The 20,114-nt window shown below is 30.5% G+C and overlaps 1 protein-coding gene and 1 pseudogene across 1 annotated transcript; one reads left to right on the top strand and one right to left on the bottom strand.

The window, feature by feature from the left end:
- Positions 1-1,437: 1,437 nt before the first annotated feature.
- LOC149516376 (uncharacterized) lies at positions 1,438-9,107 on the bottom strand (annotated as a pseudogene).
- Positions 9,108-10,512: 1,405 nt separating this feature from the next.
- Positions 10,513-12,029, top strand: IRX15-L (IRREGULAR XYLEM protein (DUF579)). Its single transcript, XM_022884502.2, has one exon. It carries the CDS (start codon positions 10,839-10,841, stop codon positions 11,787-11,789), a length of 951 nt encoding a protein of 316 aa, XP_022740237.1. The 5' UTR covers positions 10,513-10,838; the 3' UTR covers positions 11,790-12,029.
- The last annotated feature ends 8,085 nt before the right edge of the window (positions 12,030-20,114 follow it).

Raw genomic sequence — 20,114 nt, 5'->3', positions numbered from 1 at the left:
TAATAATAATAAATATCATAAATATAAAAATAACAATTAATAAATTAAAAAACACAATACAATAAAATAATTATAATAAGATCTTTAAATATAATAAAATAGTTTGTTTTTACACAAAAGATAATCTTACAAAAGTTTTTGGGTCAATAATGAATATTGTTTACACATAATAAACCTACCACAACCATAATTAGCCTATACATGCAAGTGATTTTCATTCTACCAACTACTTAAAAACAATCATCCAACATATGAGATTTCATTTTTAACACATACAAAACTTTTGAAGCCAAAATGTCCTAAGATTGTTACTTTTAACCATAAATGCTTTAGTTTATTTCTCATGCTTCACTAGATAATCAAAGGTAGCAGCAATGGATTTCTCATCAAATCCTTTCATCAACATCACTTGCTTATAAAGATATGGAATGCTAAGTTCATCCTTAGTGAATATTTTATGGCATTAACAATCTCACCAAGTTGCTTTGCCATGTTGCTAAGGTTTTTTAGCTTCGACACGTTCTTGAACTTTTTTCTTTTTATGATGGGATTTTGATTATGAAGTTCCAATTGACAAAGATGCTTTTGTTTTAACCTCATTAATTTCAATTTCAAAGTCTACAGGCATCGAATTAACCTCATTAGTATCTTCTAAATTAATATCAGTAAATGATTTAGTAAAAGTTTTAGTTGCCATATCTTTGCCAACAACCAAAGCCATCTCATCATACTTATCAAGTTTCTTATTCAAAAGTTGTTCATACTTTGGATGTGCTTGTTTTGAATCATAAACATAATAATAAGATCTAATTTATTGCAATAGAAAAATATTAAAAGAAGAAAATTAAAATGTTACCATCACTGCTTCATCATATGTTTTTTTTTTAATCACATATTATCATCTTCAAATTATCATCGCATCCAAAGCCATTATCCTCTTGAATTTTGCATATAATTTGTCATGTATTTTTCACTGTCCAGAGATGATTTTTCACATGATTAGGCTTAAATTCAACTTTGTATTTTTCAAAAATAGCTACAGACACTTGAGTAAGTGCAAGTCCTTTGAAAATGTTTGATGGCTTATTTCCTTTTTAAGCTTCCTCAACAAGTATTTCTAAAAACATTTCATCCATTGGTTTTATCCACATAAATTACTTTGATGAGCCTACTTCTTTGTTTGATTTACCCCTTTCTACAATTGTAATTACATTAAAAAATAAATTAAACAAAAACTAAAAGAAATAATAGCATCTAAGTGTATACAAGAAACATTAAAATGAAACATTAACACTTAACAAAGTATAGAAAAGAAATAATAATTTCAACAATATCAATATCAAACAACTTCAATTCTATCCAAATAGAAAATATAGGGAATTCTTAAAACACAACAACATTTAACATTGAAAATTTGATGTCTAAATCTAAACCAAATTAATTTGTTTTAGCCATATAATCATTTCACATACCTTGTGCGATTTTCTCTGTTTTGGTAGTCCATTCTCTAGTTTCTTTTCTTTCTTTTAGCTTTATAAGAGTTGGTTTTATTATTGAAAACTCATCTTCATTAAGTGATTCTTGATTAATTGAGTCATTAGGATCAAATCCCATTATATGATTATGAATGATACAACATGCTAACACTATATCCACTTGTGTCTAAAAATCCCAAAATAGTTCAACATCTAAACATGACAACATTTTTTCAAAATCCCAAAGACCTGTTCAACGATAGTTCGCAATTATGAATGATGAAGATTAAAGAGTTTCTTTGCATTTTTTGAATGATGATCACTAAACTCTTTCAAATGATATTAAACACCATGATATAGAGATATAATTCCATTTCGGATGCCATATCCAGCATCAGCAAGGTAATATTTGCCTACAAGTTTATAAATTTAATTATTGTCTAATACATTATAAGTATAAATAAAGTACTATTATTCATTAGTTTTAATTGTTACCTTCTGGAATTTTAAATCCTTTTGGACGTGCAAGTGCATCATTTAAAATACAAAAATCTTATGCATCGTCTTTCTAATTAGCAAGTACATAAGAAAATTTTAAATCAAAAGTAATGGTAGCCAACACAGTTTGTGTTATTCCCCCTTTACGATTGTGAAATCTTCCTTGAATCTCAATTGGTATAGATGCACGAACATGAGTTCTATCTAATGCTCCCACATAATTTTTAAATAAGGGTAAAACCTTGGGTTGTTTATTATTTCAAGAGGAGCTGAATCATTAGGTAATCTAATGAGAATCTTATATAATTTTAAAATAGCTCTCAATACAATCCTAAAGTAATGGTAAACTGCCTTAATTGATCTATAATATTTTGATCCAACCACTCGCAATCTTACATTGTGGCCAATTAAATGCAAAAAAAATTATTACTTGCTTCTTAATGTACACCTATCTAGTTGATTGTAACAATTTGTTTCTAATGAGAATGTTACACAAATTAAAAAACGTAATTAGTCACATTCTTTTTTGATCAATACATTTCTGATCACCTTCAAATAAAATGCTATTAATATAACTGTTTTTCATAATCTCGATTGATATGAGGTTCATGGGCTATTTGATTCTTAGATCTAAATCTTTCAACAACAATATCCCAAAAACTAGTACTGAAGCAACTGCACTTATAATTGATGCAAAGATGGAATTATTTATCCATTTACAAAAAAAGTATTCATCTTTAAAATATATTATTTGCATTAAAAGTGCCAAGTTAAAAAAAAAGGTAATATAGGCTAAAAAGTGCCAGCTAATACAATTTAATAATATACGGTAAAAAAACCATACCAAAAAAAAGTACCAGCTCATATAACCTAATCATGTATGCTAAAATTCATTAGAATTCTTTATATTAAAAGTGACATGTCATGCTAGTTCTTTATATCAAAAGTGCCAAATCCATACCAAACAAAAAGGTAAAACCAAATTCTGACATGGGTCATACGTTGAACAATGATATCTGAAGCATTTAAACAATGATACATGAAGCAATGATATCTGAAACAAATGACTAGTGTATCTAGGTACAAGAATAGCTATTGTTTATGAGAAACAAAAAGCACTATGTAGCCTAAATTAACTATTGCTTGCTTTTCCATATAAAATCTCATAAAGCATTTGAAAAAAACAAATTCATACTAAACCATTGAACAATTATATCTAAATTGGTGTGTCTTTAAGTACATTATGGTTGCAACTAAAGGAATAACATGCTATTAAATCCAGTTTTCAGGTAATTAGAAGAATTAACATGAACCATTAAACTCAAGATATTTTATTGACTTTAAGGAATTAGCTCAAATTAGTCATCAAAAACCTAAGCTATAATACATAGTTATACCATTGCAACTAGATTAGTTTAAAATAAGCAAAATTGAAAATATAACTCTTTAGATGATTTTCAACAAGATGCCACAAGAACAACAAACATAAACAATACAACAATTTTTTTTCCATATTCCTTTTTCTCAATGCTATTTCATATATAACTTAAGAAAGAATCCAATCATTTTGCTTAAATTGGGTAGCAACCCAGTTAATAAGGAAAGAATAATTGAACATACCTTGCTGGTTGAGAATGAAACAACTAAGATCTGAAAGAGATTGTTGCAGACTTCACTTGATTTCAAGATACAAGATTTTTTTCTTTTAGGTTTGGGAATTTTTTATGAATGGATGAAAGATATAAGATAATGATCGAAGAGGTGAAGATACCAACCGATCTAGTCACTTTGGTAAGATAAACGATGGTGTTGTCATGAGAGAAATGGTGGTACTGATGAAAGAAAGTACAACGGCACCTAGGTTTCAATGTGTCTATGGTTTGGGTGCGTATTTTGTTTTTTATTGAGTTTTCAAAAAAGGGAAGACAATTTTCTTAGAAATGGGTTAATTTTTTGTTGACTTAAAAGATAATTTTTATTGACTCATGTATTTTTAGTGAAATAAATATCGAAAAATGTGTAAAACATTTTTCATAAGTTATTTTTAGTGAAACAAATAGACCCTTAAACTACTTGCCTAACAATTTGAGTAAATGTCTCATCAATAGGTCACTTCACAAATCCTCAGATTATCGATTGTCAATGATCTAGTGGACTGACCACCAAGTGTTAAGTGCTTACATCACACCACCATTCATGGATCATATATAAGGTAAAAAGGAGATCATGTATATTAATTTAAACTTTTTCTCTCCAAGTTTTCTTTCTTTCTTTTCATATCTTTATCTTTTTCCTTCATCTAAACTTTTTTGACTTGATTGACTTAAGTGTTAAAGCGTGATCTTTACTGCAAGCTCTGATGCCCCTTGATCATACTTATTTTTGTTGCAGGTTCAACTCACTTTTATCTCACATTCTAGTTGAGTTCCATCTCATTATCACTAAAATTTATTCAATAATTTATACTATCAAATATATGTTAATTATTAATATTCATACGATCTATTAGTAAAATATTAAAATTTTAGTTTTAACATTTAATGATAATATAATATATAAATTTAATTAATTTATACAATCATTTTAAAAAGATAATATTTAACATATATAAAATTTAAATTTCAGCACTTGTAAATATTTCTCTTATTTGGCTGCATGTATTAAAATTCCATTTATTGGATGCGACATTTATTTAAAGCTTAACTTTAATGTATAATACATTTGGTCCACAAAATAAATTCATCCAAAGAAGAAATGGGTGAGCAAAATTAATTAGATTGAATACAACGGCTAACGCGCAGTCCGGGGAGCGTAGGCATATGCTGATTGCATGAAAACTCACTGTAATAAACCAACCAAAGACAAACGTGTGTTGATTGAGTCTAGGTGAAGTCAAACAAACCGCTTTCAAATTCGTTAGCCTTAAAATTAGCCCGTGAAGTCCAAAGACCTGAGTCCCCAAGGCCCTGACGTTTCAACGGCTAGCAATAATCAATGTGCCAGCTAAGCTTGGATTCATGATTCTGAGAAAGTGGCTGGATTATTATTTTTTATGGCTTAATTTTGCATCATTTTCGACTTTCAAATCAAATTAGTTACCCTGTGCAAATGCATTGTTTATTTTTAGCTTTAAGCAAAATTTAAGGCTAAGTTCTATTCATTCTGTCTTTTTTGGCATGCTGCTACCCATGACTTGGATAGGATTAACATTATAAATAGAAACCCTACAAATTTTGATTTATAATCTATAATAACATGTTTCTTAATATATATTCTAATTAAAATAGAAAAGGAATCACTTACACAATTTCATAATTTTTTACTATTTATATTTATTTACTTCTATCATTGTATTTTATACTTTATTCGAGTTAATTAAAATTATTTAACTATTTAATTGATATAAAAAATTTCAAACATTAAATATATATTAAAAAAAGTATTTTTGGTTGGTAAGAGATATTGGATTAATTTAAAATTTTACGGACAATATAAGTATTATTATATTATTAAATCTAATGATTAATTTATTAAAATATTAATCATACGTCAATGAAGAGTTTGATCTTAATACCAAATGTCATAAATCCACATTTCTATTTTAAAATATATGTTTATTAGTTGGAGGAAGACCCTTACAAACTCAAAAACCATCTCATATCTTTTCCAATAGTTGAATATGTGATAAAAAGCAAAAGTCGTGATTAGTTCTCAAAAATTTTAAAATTTTAGCTTATGCAGGAACTCATTTAAGGTTTTACATGAAATTATAAATCAAAATTTAAAAAATTATTTATGTTTAGTAACAAATATTTAATGAATTTTTTATATTCTCATCCTATCTTTCGGTAATTTGTTGCCTTGAATTGATTTTTATTTTAAAATAATAAAATATTAAACTAAATAAACTTGATCAAAATTTTAGAAAAGATTTATTTAGTACAAATTCTTAATTTTTATTATTTTGGTATTAAATAAATAATATGATTTTTAAAGTTTAAACAAAACTTTCTTTATATTTTTTTATTTCTCAAATTAAAAGTATTTTTAAATATTATTTATTTAAGTTTACATGGAAGTTCAATTATTATTTTTAAAGTGAACTTATTTATTTTGGACTCAATACAATCTTGATAATATTGGTTTTGAGAAATAGATTAAAAGTGAACTTATTTATTTTGGACTCAATACAATTTTGATAATATTGATTTTGAGAAATAAATTAACTTAAGAAAGTTGTTTTATAAAAATAAAATTTTTCAACATTGAACTTATTTTATTTTTCTGTATTAATTTACAATGTTTTAATATTTGAATTTTATATGGTTAGAAAGCTCTTTTAGTCTGCTTTCTAATGGATCAAACAAAATCAAAATTTAAATTAAAAAAAAAGATTTTAAATTTTTACTAGACACTTTGTAGTTGTCTAAAAAATTGCACAAATGGTAGTTTTAAAAATTTAATATAATTCGTATACAATGAATTAGGTGATGAATTTTTTATGGCTAAAAAGCCTTTTAAGTATAGTTTCTAAATCTTTAAAAGGTTTTTGATTTGGAATTTTATAACTCAAAATATAATCAAATTAGTGAGTGGAGTGCAAAATAAGAGACAACCACCTAATTTGACTAGATCTATCCCTTCCTTGTAGGATCGATTGGTTAGGGTTTCAAAGTGGTATCAGAGCTGACGGTTCGAGCCATGGGAAAAGGCAAGCTTAGAAGAGCTCGATTCAAGAGAAGAGTTCGAGTTCAAGTTTTGAGGATTGATGATCGGTTTGCCTAAAGCATGAAGGCACATAAGAAAAGATGATTTTGAGACTTTCATTGCAAGTAGAACTAATCATATCTAGCATGAAGACAGATGATTTGATGAAATTTGAGTCAAGGTAGAGATTGTTGGGACTAATGACTCAATTCTTATAAAAGATTTATTTAAAATTTGTTAGATATTACTTTATGGATAAGAAGAGTTGCAGAAAAAGAATTTTAAAAGAAAAGAGATTTTTAATAGGCAAGTTTGACTTATAGAAGAAGAATTCTAAGAGGAGAAGGATTCTTAATATGCAAGTTTGTATGGTTATAAATAGATAAAGTTTTCACAGGGTTAGGTATGAGAAAAAGATATAAGAGAGTTGTAGGATTTTATGGGATTGACATCTTATAGGACTACTGAAGATTTATATCTTATGGATATATATGTTTGAATGTTTATGAGTAGACTAGAGTAGACTTAGAGGGTTTACATAGGTATGGTGCATGGGAGTGGACTAAAAGAGATTGAAAAGATCCACATAAGTATAATGAATGAGTATATATGTGTATGTGCTTATTTGTGTTAAAAGGGTGCACATGAGTTTGCGTTTATTTGGGTTGAGTATATTCCATAGGATTAGAGAAAATTAAGAAGGCCTATGAATATTGATTATTGAGTGAGATTGATTTAACGTATGTTTATAATTCTTTAAAATTAGTGGATTTTATTTATCATCTTTGAACGTAGGTCAATTAGACTGAACCACATTAAATTATTATCTTTTGTGTGATTGATTGATTGTTTGATTATGCTTTTGTTGGTGTGATTGAGTTTAGGTTTTTTTTCTCAATAAGTTGTATCAGAGTTGTGGTGATCTCTAACAATATTTGGTTTAAGATTATCAATTTATTATTATTTGCATCATATTTTGATATTAATCTTAATTTTTCATTCAATTATATTAAAATTATTATTTTGAAAGAATTTGAAAAAAACCAATTCACTTCATTCTTAGATTACCATTTCACCTAAAAAACTAACATAATTGATAAAATTATGGGGAGATCATATTATGTCAAATACATTTTTTATTAGGACTAAATTTTCTATTAATTTTTATTTTCTTTATCTAAAAACCTGTGATTTATTTTAATAAAGTTAAATATTTTATTTTTTATCCAACAAAAATATGAAAAAAATACTGAAATAATTTTTAAAATTCTATAGCAGTTAAGCATAAAATTTATCAAATACTATTTTAACTTTTTTTTTTTGTAACGTTTTCAAAATAGCTTCACTTGAACAATACTTTCCACAGAAGCTTAAGTTGGATCAAATAAACTCAAAGTGCTATCATAAGAAATTAATTGCTTTAATTTAAAGAATATAATTTGCTGCATTTGGGTGTTATACCAAAAGGGCACTCCTCCATGCAGGCATGTAAAAATATTGCAATATAAGTTATACTATCTGTAACACAACTATATTTAAGAATTAAGAGGTTAGTGAATCCTTTGGAAGAGCATAGAAATTACAAAGTGGTAAGTTACTTTAGGAACTTTGCTTCTTTTTTTTTTAAATTTAGAGTGCTTTTAAGCTTTTACCTCCAAATCACTTACATGTACTTTGAAACTTTAACTAAATAAAGAAGCAAAAAACACTTTCAAATGGCTTTGTAGCAAGTAGCAACCCACTTCTTAAAGGGCGAAGACTAGCTTTACAAGGCTTAAAAAAGTATTCAACCATACACATGGTGCCCACTAATAGAAAGGAATTTCTTTTTTTTTTTTTTTAAACATCTTATCAAACTCTCGATAATAGAACATGAATCTCAACAAATATTAATTAAATTGATAAAATTCAAATATTTTATTTATAAAGTTTAGATTTAATATTGTTAGCAATATCTTTTAATCGATAATATGGAAATTCAATATAAATCTTTTATAAGACTTATGATCATCGTGTCCTTGAAATGAAAAAACCTTCCATCATCTTAATTTTTTTTTGACAAAAAATATATATATAAACTTGTGAAGTAAAGTAGTACTAATAGTTTGATTGCTGATGATACGATTATAAAGAAATGAAATCTCCTCGTTTTCCTCCAAACTCGCCTAACTCATTATTGACAAGAAACTTTTCTGAATTACTATAAAAACTAAATTATTGAAAGCATGAATCAAAATTCATGTTTCTGCAACCTTCATTTTGTCTCCACCGGTAAGTTGGGTGAATCACAAATCACGATGGATTTTTTTCTTTCTTTTTTTTTTTTTTTTTGCAATTATAAACTACCAAACTATATTTCAGTAATGTTCATCATTCATAGGATATCTTCTCCTTACCTTTTTGAAAATCCCATCCCATCTGCCCCATCTTTCTGAGCTAATGCAATTGAAGCATGTGCCTCTCTTATCCCGTATTCTTTTTTTTCCCTTCTTTTGCTTATCTTCTTTTTAATCTTTCACTCTTTATTTTTCTTTCTTTCCCTTTGCTCCATTTCAATGCGGAAAGATTGATGCTTTCTTGACCAAAGAGAACGTTACCCATCCACAAAGGTCATGTCAATGTTGTTCTTTTTTTCATGCGAATTATAGTGGCATTTGGGCCATAGCAACAATGCCTTTCCCCAACTTGACATTTCTTGTGCTTTAGCTAAAAAAAGCACAAGGGAATTTCTTTGTTGTGTTTAGAATCTGTTCATTTTCTTTCTTGAAAACGACGATCAAGCTTTTTGTTAATGATGCCACTGGCAAAAAAGTGAAAAAAAGAGCTAGATGTTGTAAGGTGCAATCCCAAGAAAAACACTTGGCAAAGAAACTGGGGGGGAGGGGGGGAGGGCTCGCACCTCATTCAAATGGACCATACCCAACAGGCTTTGTTTTGGGCCATTGAAAGGATTTGCACCACCTCCTTCCCTCGCAAAAAGTTTCAGTGGCGATATTGATCAGCTTGTATTCTAAGTTATTTGCTAGTCTGGTCCGAAATTTCCGTTGCCAATTAATGAAGTTGGTCCCCTGAGGGAAGCTGTTGAGCAAGTGAGATTAGCGTTGAAATGACAGATATAGCATAATTCCGATAGACCTCTGCAAATGCAATATTAAATGTTCAAGCTGACTGGGAATAAGAATTGGGAAGATACGTGGTCGTTTTGGGGGGTTTCTAGCTTGACAAATTGGGTGGGTATTAATTTCGGAAACAAGATCAAACTAAGAGCTAGTAGGTCTACTCCAAATCAGACTCACATGATTTTGATATTATCCCGTGAACTTTTCTGCAAATCTCTATTCACTCACCAGATCAGCTGACTTTTTTAAGAAAAATATGAACTATACGTTGTTCATATAACTATAAACCAGACAGCTGTTAATCTATGGGAAAGGAGCGTAGAAAACATGCAGCATGTGTTTGTTGAGGGCAGAATCAATAGAAAAAATCCACTTAATTTTGTTTATAATTATGCAAATTTGGAATAATCCCAACTCCCAAGACCATGCATCTGCATATGGGAATCTTTAGCAGGTGAATTGTCACCTTCAGTGGTAACTAATTAATTAAGAAATCGTATATAATTAAGAAGGTTACGTGCAAACTAAACCAGAAATTGATGAAGGAAAAGCGACTTTTGGCTTGTAAATTAGTTATCGGGTCGCTATAATTGTTCCCATCTACCAAACCCCACACCCCCCCCCCCCCCCCCCACCAGCCCCTGCTCCAACCACCCTGTTTTTCTCTGCTTCTCATATCAAGTTTTGGATCAGCCCTTTTCACCATTTGTCCATTTCTTCCAACAAAAATAATCATTACTACCCAATAAGATTAGCATGGAAACAAAACCAACCAACTTCAAAAAAAAAAAAAAAAAGAGGAAAAAAATACTTAAATTCTTTTGTAATTTGGTTTCTAGAATATTATTAGGTTGTCTGTAATGTCACTTCATGTCAAGTTGGCTAATCCTATATTGTTTCAACCTTCTGTAAATCCTTCTTTAAATCAAACCCCATTTTCTCTGCTTCTCTCAGAAGTGAAAACCTTCTCTATCATTGCAAGAGAAGAGGAAAAAAAGCCTCCTAAAAGTTTGGTTTTTCCAAGAGAAAACCCAAAGAAATGAAGAACAGTAACAGCAATCCCAAGCTGATTCTCCTCCATCCCTATATCCAAAAACAAGGAAGCTCTAACAGATTATGGCTCCTTGCTTTTATTTCCTTCTTCACCATTGCTTTCCTTCTCACTCTTATATACACCAGAGAGTCAATTATCAGTAAAACCACGGCCATAAGCACAACCGTGACAGGCCCTAGCTCTTCTGTCTCTACCCTTGGTGGTGCACCATTGCCAACCACTGTCATAAACACCCTTCTCCATTATGCTTCAAAATCCAATGAAAGTTATCACATGGCATACTCCGAGCTCAAGCCAATCTCTGATGTCCTACGGAAATGTTCCTCTCCTTGCAATTTCCTTGTTTTTGGTCTAACGCCAGAAACCCTTCTCTGGAAGGCATTGAACCACAATGGCCGCACAGTTTTCATCGATGAGAACAGGTATTACGCCTCTTATTTCGAAGAGTTACATCCTGAAATTGATGCCTTTGATGTTCAATACACGACCAAGATAAGTGAAACGAGAGAGCTTATAGCATCAGCCAAGGAACAGATTCGCAACGAATGTAGGCCAGTTCAAAACCTGTTGTTCTCAGAGTGCAAGCTTGGAATCAACGATTTGCCAAACCACGTTTATGAAGTGGACTGGGATGTGATATTGATTGATGGACCAAGAGGAAACGGACCCGAAGGTCCTGGAAGGATGCAGCCAATCTTCACTTCCGGGGTGCTAGCAAGAAGCAAGAAAGGGGGCAATCCCAAGACTCACATATTTATTCATGATTATTATAGAGATGTGGAGAAAATATCTGGGAATGAGTTTTTGTGCAAGGAAAACTTGGTGGAACACAATAATATGCTTGCCCATTTCGTGGTGGAAAGAATGGAAGAGAACAGTTTCCAGTACTGTCGCAACAAGAGCAATACATCATCGACAAAAGCTCCATCTCCCTAATTATTACGTATCAAGTTCATAAAAGATGATCATATACAGTCCCAAATCCCAAGTGTTCAAAAATGGTATAAATTAAAGAGAGGCGGATATCGATTATTTATCATCATTTGAAATTTGTCTAGATCGATCGACCTTTCTCCATGGGGTGGGGCGTCTGAAAAAAGAAATTATTATTATTATTTTTTGCAATGAAAAATGTAAGTTCATTGATTCAGGACTTCAAATTGTCATCATTTTAAATTCTTCTCTTTTTTTTTTTTTTTGGTTATTTAATGTCAGAGAGCAGATGAGCAGTCACAATTATAAAAAAGTCTTACTAGTCAATTAAGTGAAGATGTTTTTGTTTAATGTTTTCATATAATCACGTTGCTTGTTTTTGTAGAGTTCTAACTAAAAAGAAAGTGAATTAGGCTCTGGTGAGTGGTGTCCCATTTTAAAGGATGGTATTGGCGAGCACAAGAAAGAGGACCTAAAATATTTTACTAGCGAAATCGTTCGGCTTAAAGTAAAGGTATTTATGGATCAAATCGGTTTGGATCCAATTAGCGTCTCAAAAAGCATATATACTTAAGATTCAGTTTGGTCCATCTATCAAAACTAATTTAAATTTATTTAAATTAAATTTATTATTAAAATATTAAAAAATATTTATATATATTTTTAGTATAAATAAAATAAAAATTAGTTATTTTTTTTATAAAGTATGTTTACGGGTTGAATTGCACTCAAACGCGAAAATTCTTGTCCTAGCTTCAGTCGTGCTTGGTGGACAACCTGACTTTTGGATTGATCTAATATTATGTATCCTTTTATGTGATTCTTATTTCTTAGTCTCTTAGATTAAGTCTTCTATTTAGAGTTGTCAGTCTAATTCACTTTCGACAGGTTTTTGATCTAATCTCGTAGGATGAGTTTTTTTTTAAATCGAGTTTTAAGTTGTATCATATAATATTAGGTTAGGGTTGGGCTTTAGGCAAACTTGATCTAACCCGACTCAATATATATAAAAAATTATTTTTTAATTAATTAATTAATTATATATATTTAATTTTATATTTATATTAAAAATAATATTTTATATTAAAAAAATAATCTTTTATATTTTAAAAAATATTTTATTAATTTCGAATCGGACCGAGTCGCGTATGATTTATATAATATTGGATTGGATCGGATTTGGGTATGAAAAAAAATAAAAAATCTTTTTCGAGTTGGGTTGAGTTTGGATTTTATGAATATAAAGTTGGGTCAGATTTGCGGCGAGGCAAAACTCGCCCTGACCTTATCTGTTGTCATCTTTACTCACATTTTACAATTACCTTAAAAAAAATAGTGTATTATATATAAATTTTCAAAATAATCTTAGTAAATTACATATTTTTTTATACAATAATATTTATATATTTTATTAGTGAAAATTATATCAATATCAATATCAATATTAATATTAATATCATAATTTAAAGTTGTTTCAAGCAATCCTTCAATTGCTAGTTGGTGTTTTTGGTACTAACATATGTTGTTTGCTTCATTTGGATTAAGTTTTTGTTCTTGTTATGAGTTGGGTTTTTTTGAACTTTTGTTGTCTTAATTATAAATGATTGGGTTTTAATTTATTTTGGTTTTTATTGATTGTAACATTGTTCGGTTTTTATATTAAAGTTATATTCGATTTCAAATTCTAATTAAAAAAAAAAAGAAAAGATGATATAAAGTGAAGTTGAAGATTGTGATTGAAATTAACTATCTATAATTTATAAAATAATTAAAAGTTATTCTCTTATTTAATTTTTCTAACATCTTTTCAACGTCAATAAAAAAAATTTGAAGGTAGATTTGGGAAGATAAAAAATTACATGTTCTATAAAAGCTTCTATTTTTTCCTTTTTCCTTTTCTCCTCCCTTCTTTTTCTTTTTTTTTTCTTTTCTCTCTTTTTTCTCTCCTATTCAAATTCGGGCCTTCCTTAATCACTAATCACCACCTTTCTTTTTTTCCTCTTCTTCCTCCCATCTTCTTTCTCTTTTTTTCTCCCTTTGCGTCCTACAGCAACTGTTTTCTTTGAGAGTTGAGGCAACACCTTTAATGTTGAAGAGAAGAAGTTTGGCGAGGATAGAGATATTGATACTAGTGGAGTTAAACTGGGATTTGTAACAGGCATTCATGCACATGTAATGCACGTGTCATTAACTCTTCTTACTATTTGAACCCAATAGAATGTGGGGCAATCCTTCTAATGGAAAAAAATACTTGGTTCCTTTTAAAACCTTCAATTGAAAAACTTAAACCCAAATCAAGGTAATTTTTTCTTTTTTTTACTTTATTCTATTTCTTTGAATTGAATATTTGATGAAATTCTAAATGTTCTTTTGAATCTAAAGATGGCATCGATGGAAAAGAAGCAAGCTATAATTGAATGAAAAATTTGATCTTAAGCACCAACATAGCCTTATTGGCCTTCTCATGCATTCTTATTTAGAAGTCTTTCAAAATTTTTAAAAAATTTTTTTTTTTTATTGTTGGTTTTGTTTAATTATTGATCTTTGTTCAATTCTTTTCATCAAAAGCTACAAAAATATGATGGATGCTTCTCAAATCGAATTTTATGATAAAGTTGAAGAAAACATGGTGAATATAATAAGGGAAGAAAAACCTTATAGGGCTTGGATCAAACCTTTTACAATCTATTACAAGTCGATTTAGAACTAATAGCAACCTACTCCAAAGTTGGTTTTGACAATCAAGGTCCCACGTCTTTTTCTATATCAAAGTAACAAAGCAGTGCCATGAAAATACAATTATGAAGTGGCAGCTCAGAGATTGGATGATAATCAAACTACAACTAACTTTGCAAATATAACTAAAGTAAGGGGCATGCCTAGTGGATGATATTATTCACTTGAAATTATGGATAAGGCTAGAAAAGAGAAGCTAAAAAGGATAAAAAAAAATGACCAAAATAACCCTGTTGAAATTCTTGATAGGGGATACCAAAAATTAGCCATTGAGAAAGAGGCATGCAAATTTTTGAAATTAATCAAGCACAGTGAATATAGCGTAGTGTAATAATTGAACGAGATGCCTACAACGATCTCACTTCTTTCATTGTTTCTTTCCTCAAAATCTAATAAGAATGTTTTGTTAAGAGTACTAAACTAAGCTTATGTCTCTTATAACATATCTGCGGAAGAAATTGGTAACATTGTTGGAAATTTGGTGTTATCAAATTACATAAGCTTCAATGATGATGAAATACCCCTTGAAGGATGAGGAAACACAAAACGCTTTCCACATCACTACAAAGTGCAAGATTCATACCATTGCCAAGATCCTGATTGATAATGGCTCTTTAATAAATATAATGCCTACTAATACTTTAGCCAAGCTCCCAATCGATGCATTTATATTAAAGCTAGCCATATGGTAGTAAGAACTTTTGATGGTTCACAAGGGGAAGTGTTAGGAGACATTGAGATGTCATTATCGATTGGTCTTTATACCTTCAATATCAAATTCCAAGTGATGGTCATCTCTTTAGCCTATAGCTGCTTACTAGAAAGATCATGAATTTACATGGCAGGTGCTATTCTTTTTTTTTTTTTTTGCATCAAAAAGTCAAATTCATTGTTGATGGATATTTGGTTTGTATTTCTAAGAAAAAAGATTTGTTTGTAACACAATCCATATCCACTCCATATGTAGAAGCAATCGATGAAGTATTTGAGTGCTCATTTAGATCCTTTGAAATAATCAATGCAATATATGTGAAGGAAGGATCTAAACTTTTTACCTCTCAATTATCTGTAAGCACCAACATGATGATTAAACAAGAAATTGAAAATGGTTGACGTCTTGGGAAAAGATTGAGAAAAAATCTGCAATGGATAAGACAACCTCCACTAATACTTGATAACCAGGATAAAAGTGGTCTAAGATACAAGCCAACAAAGATAGACAAAAGAAAACTAGCAAATGCAAAAAAAGATAAAAGAATAATTGATCTTAAGGGATGTGAACCTGAAGATGAAAAGTTTATCGTTTCCTACCAGTATGATACCTTTCATTATGAAAGATGTATGTATCCTGAGCTTTCTCAAGCTGCCAATGGGGATATGGCATGAAATATGGGGAAGATAAGTTTTTTATTATAATGATGGATGATGAAGCTTCTGAATATCAAGAAAAGAAGCCATTTGTGTATCTTACCCTACTAGGCAATGATGTGAAAAATTGAAAGATGACAAAGTTACTTGCTATCCCTGAACCTATGAAAAAGTAATATAGTAAGTCATACCTTAATTGTTTAAGCTCGAGCATTAGGGGTCTCTTTTATGTATGAGCTAATTTACTCATTATTATTTCAATTAAATGATTTGCATAATGCCTTATCATTATATTTCCTCTTTCAAATTTTTTTACCATTTTGTACAAACACTTGCCCACATCTTTCCATTGCACCCATTTTTCAAGTTTTCAAATAATGAATGTGAAGACAGTTGTGACAATGATTCAAGATTTGACTTTAAAAATTCTATTCATATTGATAAACTTGATAAGAAAAAAACCTTAAATGACTATACTTTGCCTCCTAAATTAATGAGACTAATGGAACAAAAAAAGAGACCAATTGAACCACATCAAGAAGTTTTAGAAATGGTTAATTTAGGGGAAGAAAAAAATAAGAAAAAAATTAAAATTGGCACAACTCTGTCACCAAATGATAAGAAGAAGTTAATAGATCTACTTCATGAGTACGCTGATTTGCTCACATGATCTTATGAAGATATGCTAAGATGTAACATTGATATAGTAAACACAAGTTACCTTTGAAGTCTGAATGTAAGCCAGTAAAACAAATACTAAAATGCATTAAGCCGAAAATATTGTTAAAAATTAAGAAAGAGGTTAAAAAGTAAAATGATGCTAGTTTTTTTGAGGTAGCCAAATATTCTGAATGGGTGATTAACGTAATCTCAATCCCTAAAAAAGATGACAAAATCAAAATCTGTGTGAATTATTGAGATCTAAATAGAGCAAGCTTCAAAGATAATTTTTTCGTCATTGTATTGATACATTTGTGGATAACACTTGTCAACGGGGTCGGGTTTGACCTTTTTTTTTTCTTCATTCTCTTTCCTTCTTTCATCTCCGTTCCCCCTCTTTACGCAGAGCTTCTCACTCTAGGGTGATTTCTGGCTACTGCTCTAATGGCCGATGCCACCATTGGCCGCCGCCAGTCGACGTCCTTTTTAACCTAAATTTTTGTTGCAGGTTTTTTGTAACTCCCTCTCCTCATATCCCACCTTCGTTTTCTGCAAATCACTTCGAATTTCCCTAGATTTGAAGTCAAAGCCTGAAATTTCAAAACACTATAAGTTTTACCTCTACGGTCCAATCTCTCTAAAACTGAAATATATTGCTTTCTTCCTTCTTTTCTACCTTTTCACCATATCGGATTATGCAAAATATTGTCGCTACCACTGACCTTCCTACGTTCTCACTGGTCATGCCGCCAACGGTGGTTTTTATCATTCCTTGTTGATTTGCTCTCTTTTTTTTTTCAAATTTCAGGATCTAAACTCTCTCAAATTAACCAAACCGAAACCCCTACTGTTAGTGCATTTTTTTTTTATGATTGTATGGTTTTCCTTTGGGGAATGTGATTGAAATTTTTTGTTTTTGTTTTTGTTTTTATTTTTGGTTGAGATGGTGACTGTTCTTGGTCTTGGGCTGTTTGCGTTTATTGTGGCTTGACTGGTTTTTTTTTATGGTGGCTTTTTGATGGAGGGAAGGTAAGTGTTACTTAAAGGTGTTGGGATTTCGGTTGTGGCGGCAATGGGATTCACGGTGATTTGGATAGAAGGCTTTTTGGTGTCTTTTTTTTTTATGGTAGGTTGGTTTGAATGAAGCTTGTTGGTGATGGTACTGGGCTTAGGTAGAATGAGGATGGGTGAGATATGGTGGTGCGGGCCTGGTTGCTTACACTAGAAATTTTATTTTTCTTTCCCATCTGTGTTCGAGCATTAGGGGTATTTTTTATGTATAGGCTAATTTACTCATTATTATTTCAATTAAATGATTTGCATAATGCCTTATCATTATATTTCCTCTTTTAATTTTTTTTTATCCTTTTGTACAAACACTTGCCCACATCTTTCCATTGCACCCATTTTTCAAGTTTCCAAATAATGAATGTGAAGACAGTTGTGACAATGATTCAAGATTTGACTTTAAAAATTTTATTCATATTGATGAACTTGATAAGGAAAAAGCCTCAGATGACTATATTTTACCTCCTGAATTAATGAGACTAATGGAACAAAAGAAAAGACCAATTGAACCACATCAAGAAGTTTTAGAAATGGTTAATTTAGGGGAAGAAAAAATAAGAAAAAAATTAAAATTGACACAACTCTGTCACTAAATGATAAGAAGAAGTCAATAGATCTACTTCATGAGTACGTTGATGTGCTCATATGGTCTTATGAAGATATGCTAAGATTTAACATTGATATAGTAGAACACAAGTTACCTTTGAAGTCTGAACATAAGCTAGTAAAATAAATACTAAAACGCATAAAGCCGAAAATATTGTTAAAAATTAAGAAAGAGATTAAAAAGTAATATGATGCTAATTTTTTTGAGGTAGCTAAATATTTTGAATGGGTGATTAACGTAATCTCAATCCCTAAAAAAGATGACAAAATTAAAATCCGTGTGAATTATTGAGATTTAAATATAAAAAACTTTAAAGATAATTTTTCCTACCTCGTATTGATACACTTATGGATAACACTTGTCAACAAGGGTCGGGTTTGACCTTTTTTTTTCTTCTTTCTCTTTTTTTTGTGTCCTTTCCCCCTCTATACGCAGAGCTTTTCACTCTAGGGCGATTTCTAGTTGCTGTTCCGATGGTCGATGCCACCGCTGGCTGTTGCCAGTTGACGTCTTTTTCAACCTAAATTTTCGTTACAGCTTCCTTTCAACTCCCTCTTTTCAGATCCCGCCTTCATTTTTTGCAAATCGCCTCGAATTTTCCTAGATCTGAAGTCAAAGCCTAAAATTTCAAACCACCATAAGTCTTACCTTTGCGGTCCAATCTCTCCGAAACTGAAATATGTTGCTCTCTTCCTTTTCTTCTACCTTTTCACCATCTCGGATTACGCAAAATATCACCGCTGTCGTTGACCTCCCTATGCTGTCGCTGGTCGTGCCACCAACGGTGGTGCTTATCATTCCTTGTTGATTTGCTCTCCTCTTCCTCCGAATTTCAAGACCTAAGCTCTCCCAAATTAACCAAACCGAAACCCCTACTGTTAGTGCGTTCTTTTTTTTTTTTTTTATGATTGTATGGTTTCCCTTTGGGGAATGTGATTGAAATTTTTTGTTTTTGTTTTTGTTTTTGTTTTTGGTTGAGATGGTGACTGTTCTTGGTCTTGGGTTGTTTGCATTTATTGTGGCTTGACTGATTTTTTTTTTTTTTGTGGTGGCTTTTTGGTGGAAGGAAGGTGAGTGTTACTTGAAGGTGTTGGGATTTCGGTGCTTGTGGCGGCAATGTGATTCACTGTGATTTGGACAAAAAGCTCTTCAGTGTCTTTTTTTTTTTGGCAAGTTGGTTTGAATGGAGGTTGTTGGTGGTGGTAATGGGCTTTGGCAGAATGGGGATAGGTGAGATATGGTGGTGCGGGCGTGCTGGTAGCTTGCACTAGGAATTTTATTTTTCTTTCTCGTTTGTGTTCGAGCATTAGGGGTGTCTTTTATGTATGGGCTAATTTACTTATTATTAACTCAATTAAATGATTTGCATAATGCTTTATCATTATATTTCCTCTTTTAATTTTTTTATCCTTTTGTACAAACACTTGCCCACATCTTTTCATTGCAGCCATTTTTCAAGTTTTCAAATAATGAATGTGAAGACAGTTGTGACAATGATTCAAGATTTGACCTAAAAAATTTTGTTCATATTGATAAACTTGATAAGAAAAAAGCCTCATATGAGTATATTTTGCCTCATGAATTAATGAGACTAATGAAACAAAAGAAGAGACCAATTGAACTACATCAAGAAGTTTTAGAAATGATTAATTTAAGGGAAGAAAAAAATTTTAAAAAAAATTAAAATTGACACAACTCTGTCACCAAATGATAATAAAAAGTCAATAGATCTACTTCATGAATACGTTGATGTGCTCATATGATCTCATTAAGATATGCTAAGATTTAACATTGATATAATAAACACAAGTTACCTTTAAAATATGAATGTAAGCTAGTAAAATAAATACTAAAACGCATAAAATCGAAAATATTATTAAAAATTAAAA

The sequence above is a fragment of the Durio zibethinus genome, chromosome 10, assembly GCF_047325235.1.
Source record: "Durio zibethinus cultivar Kanyao isolate XHJ-2024 chromosome 10, ASM4732523v1, whole genome shotgun sequence".
In the NCBI taxonomy this organism is placed as follows: Eukaryota; Viridiplantae; Streptophyta; class Magnoliopsida; order Malvales; family Malvaceae; genus Durio; species Durio zibethinus.
Note: the sequence above shows the minus strand (reverse complement) of the source record. Positions and strands in the feature narration are given on the sequence as shown.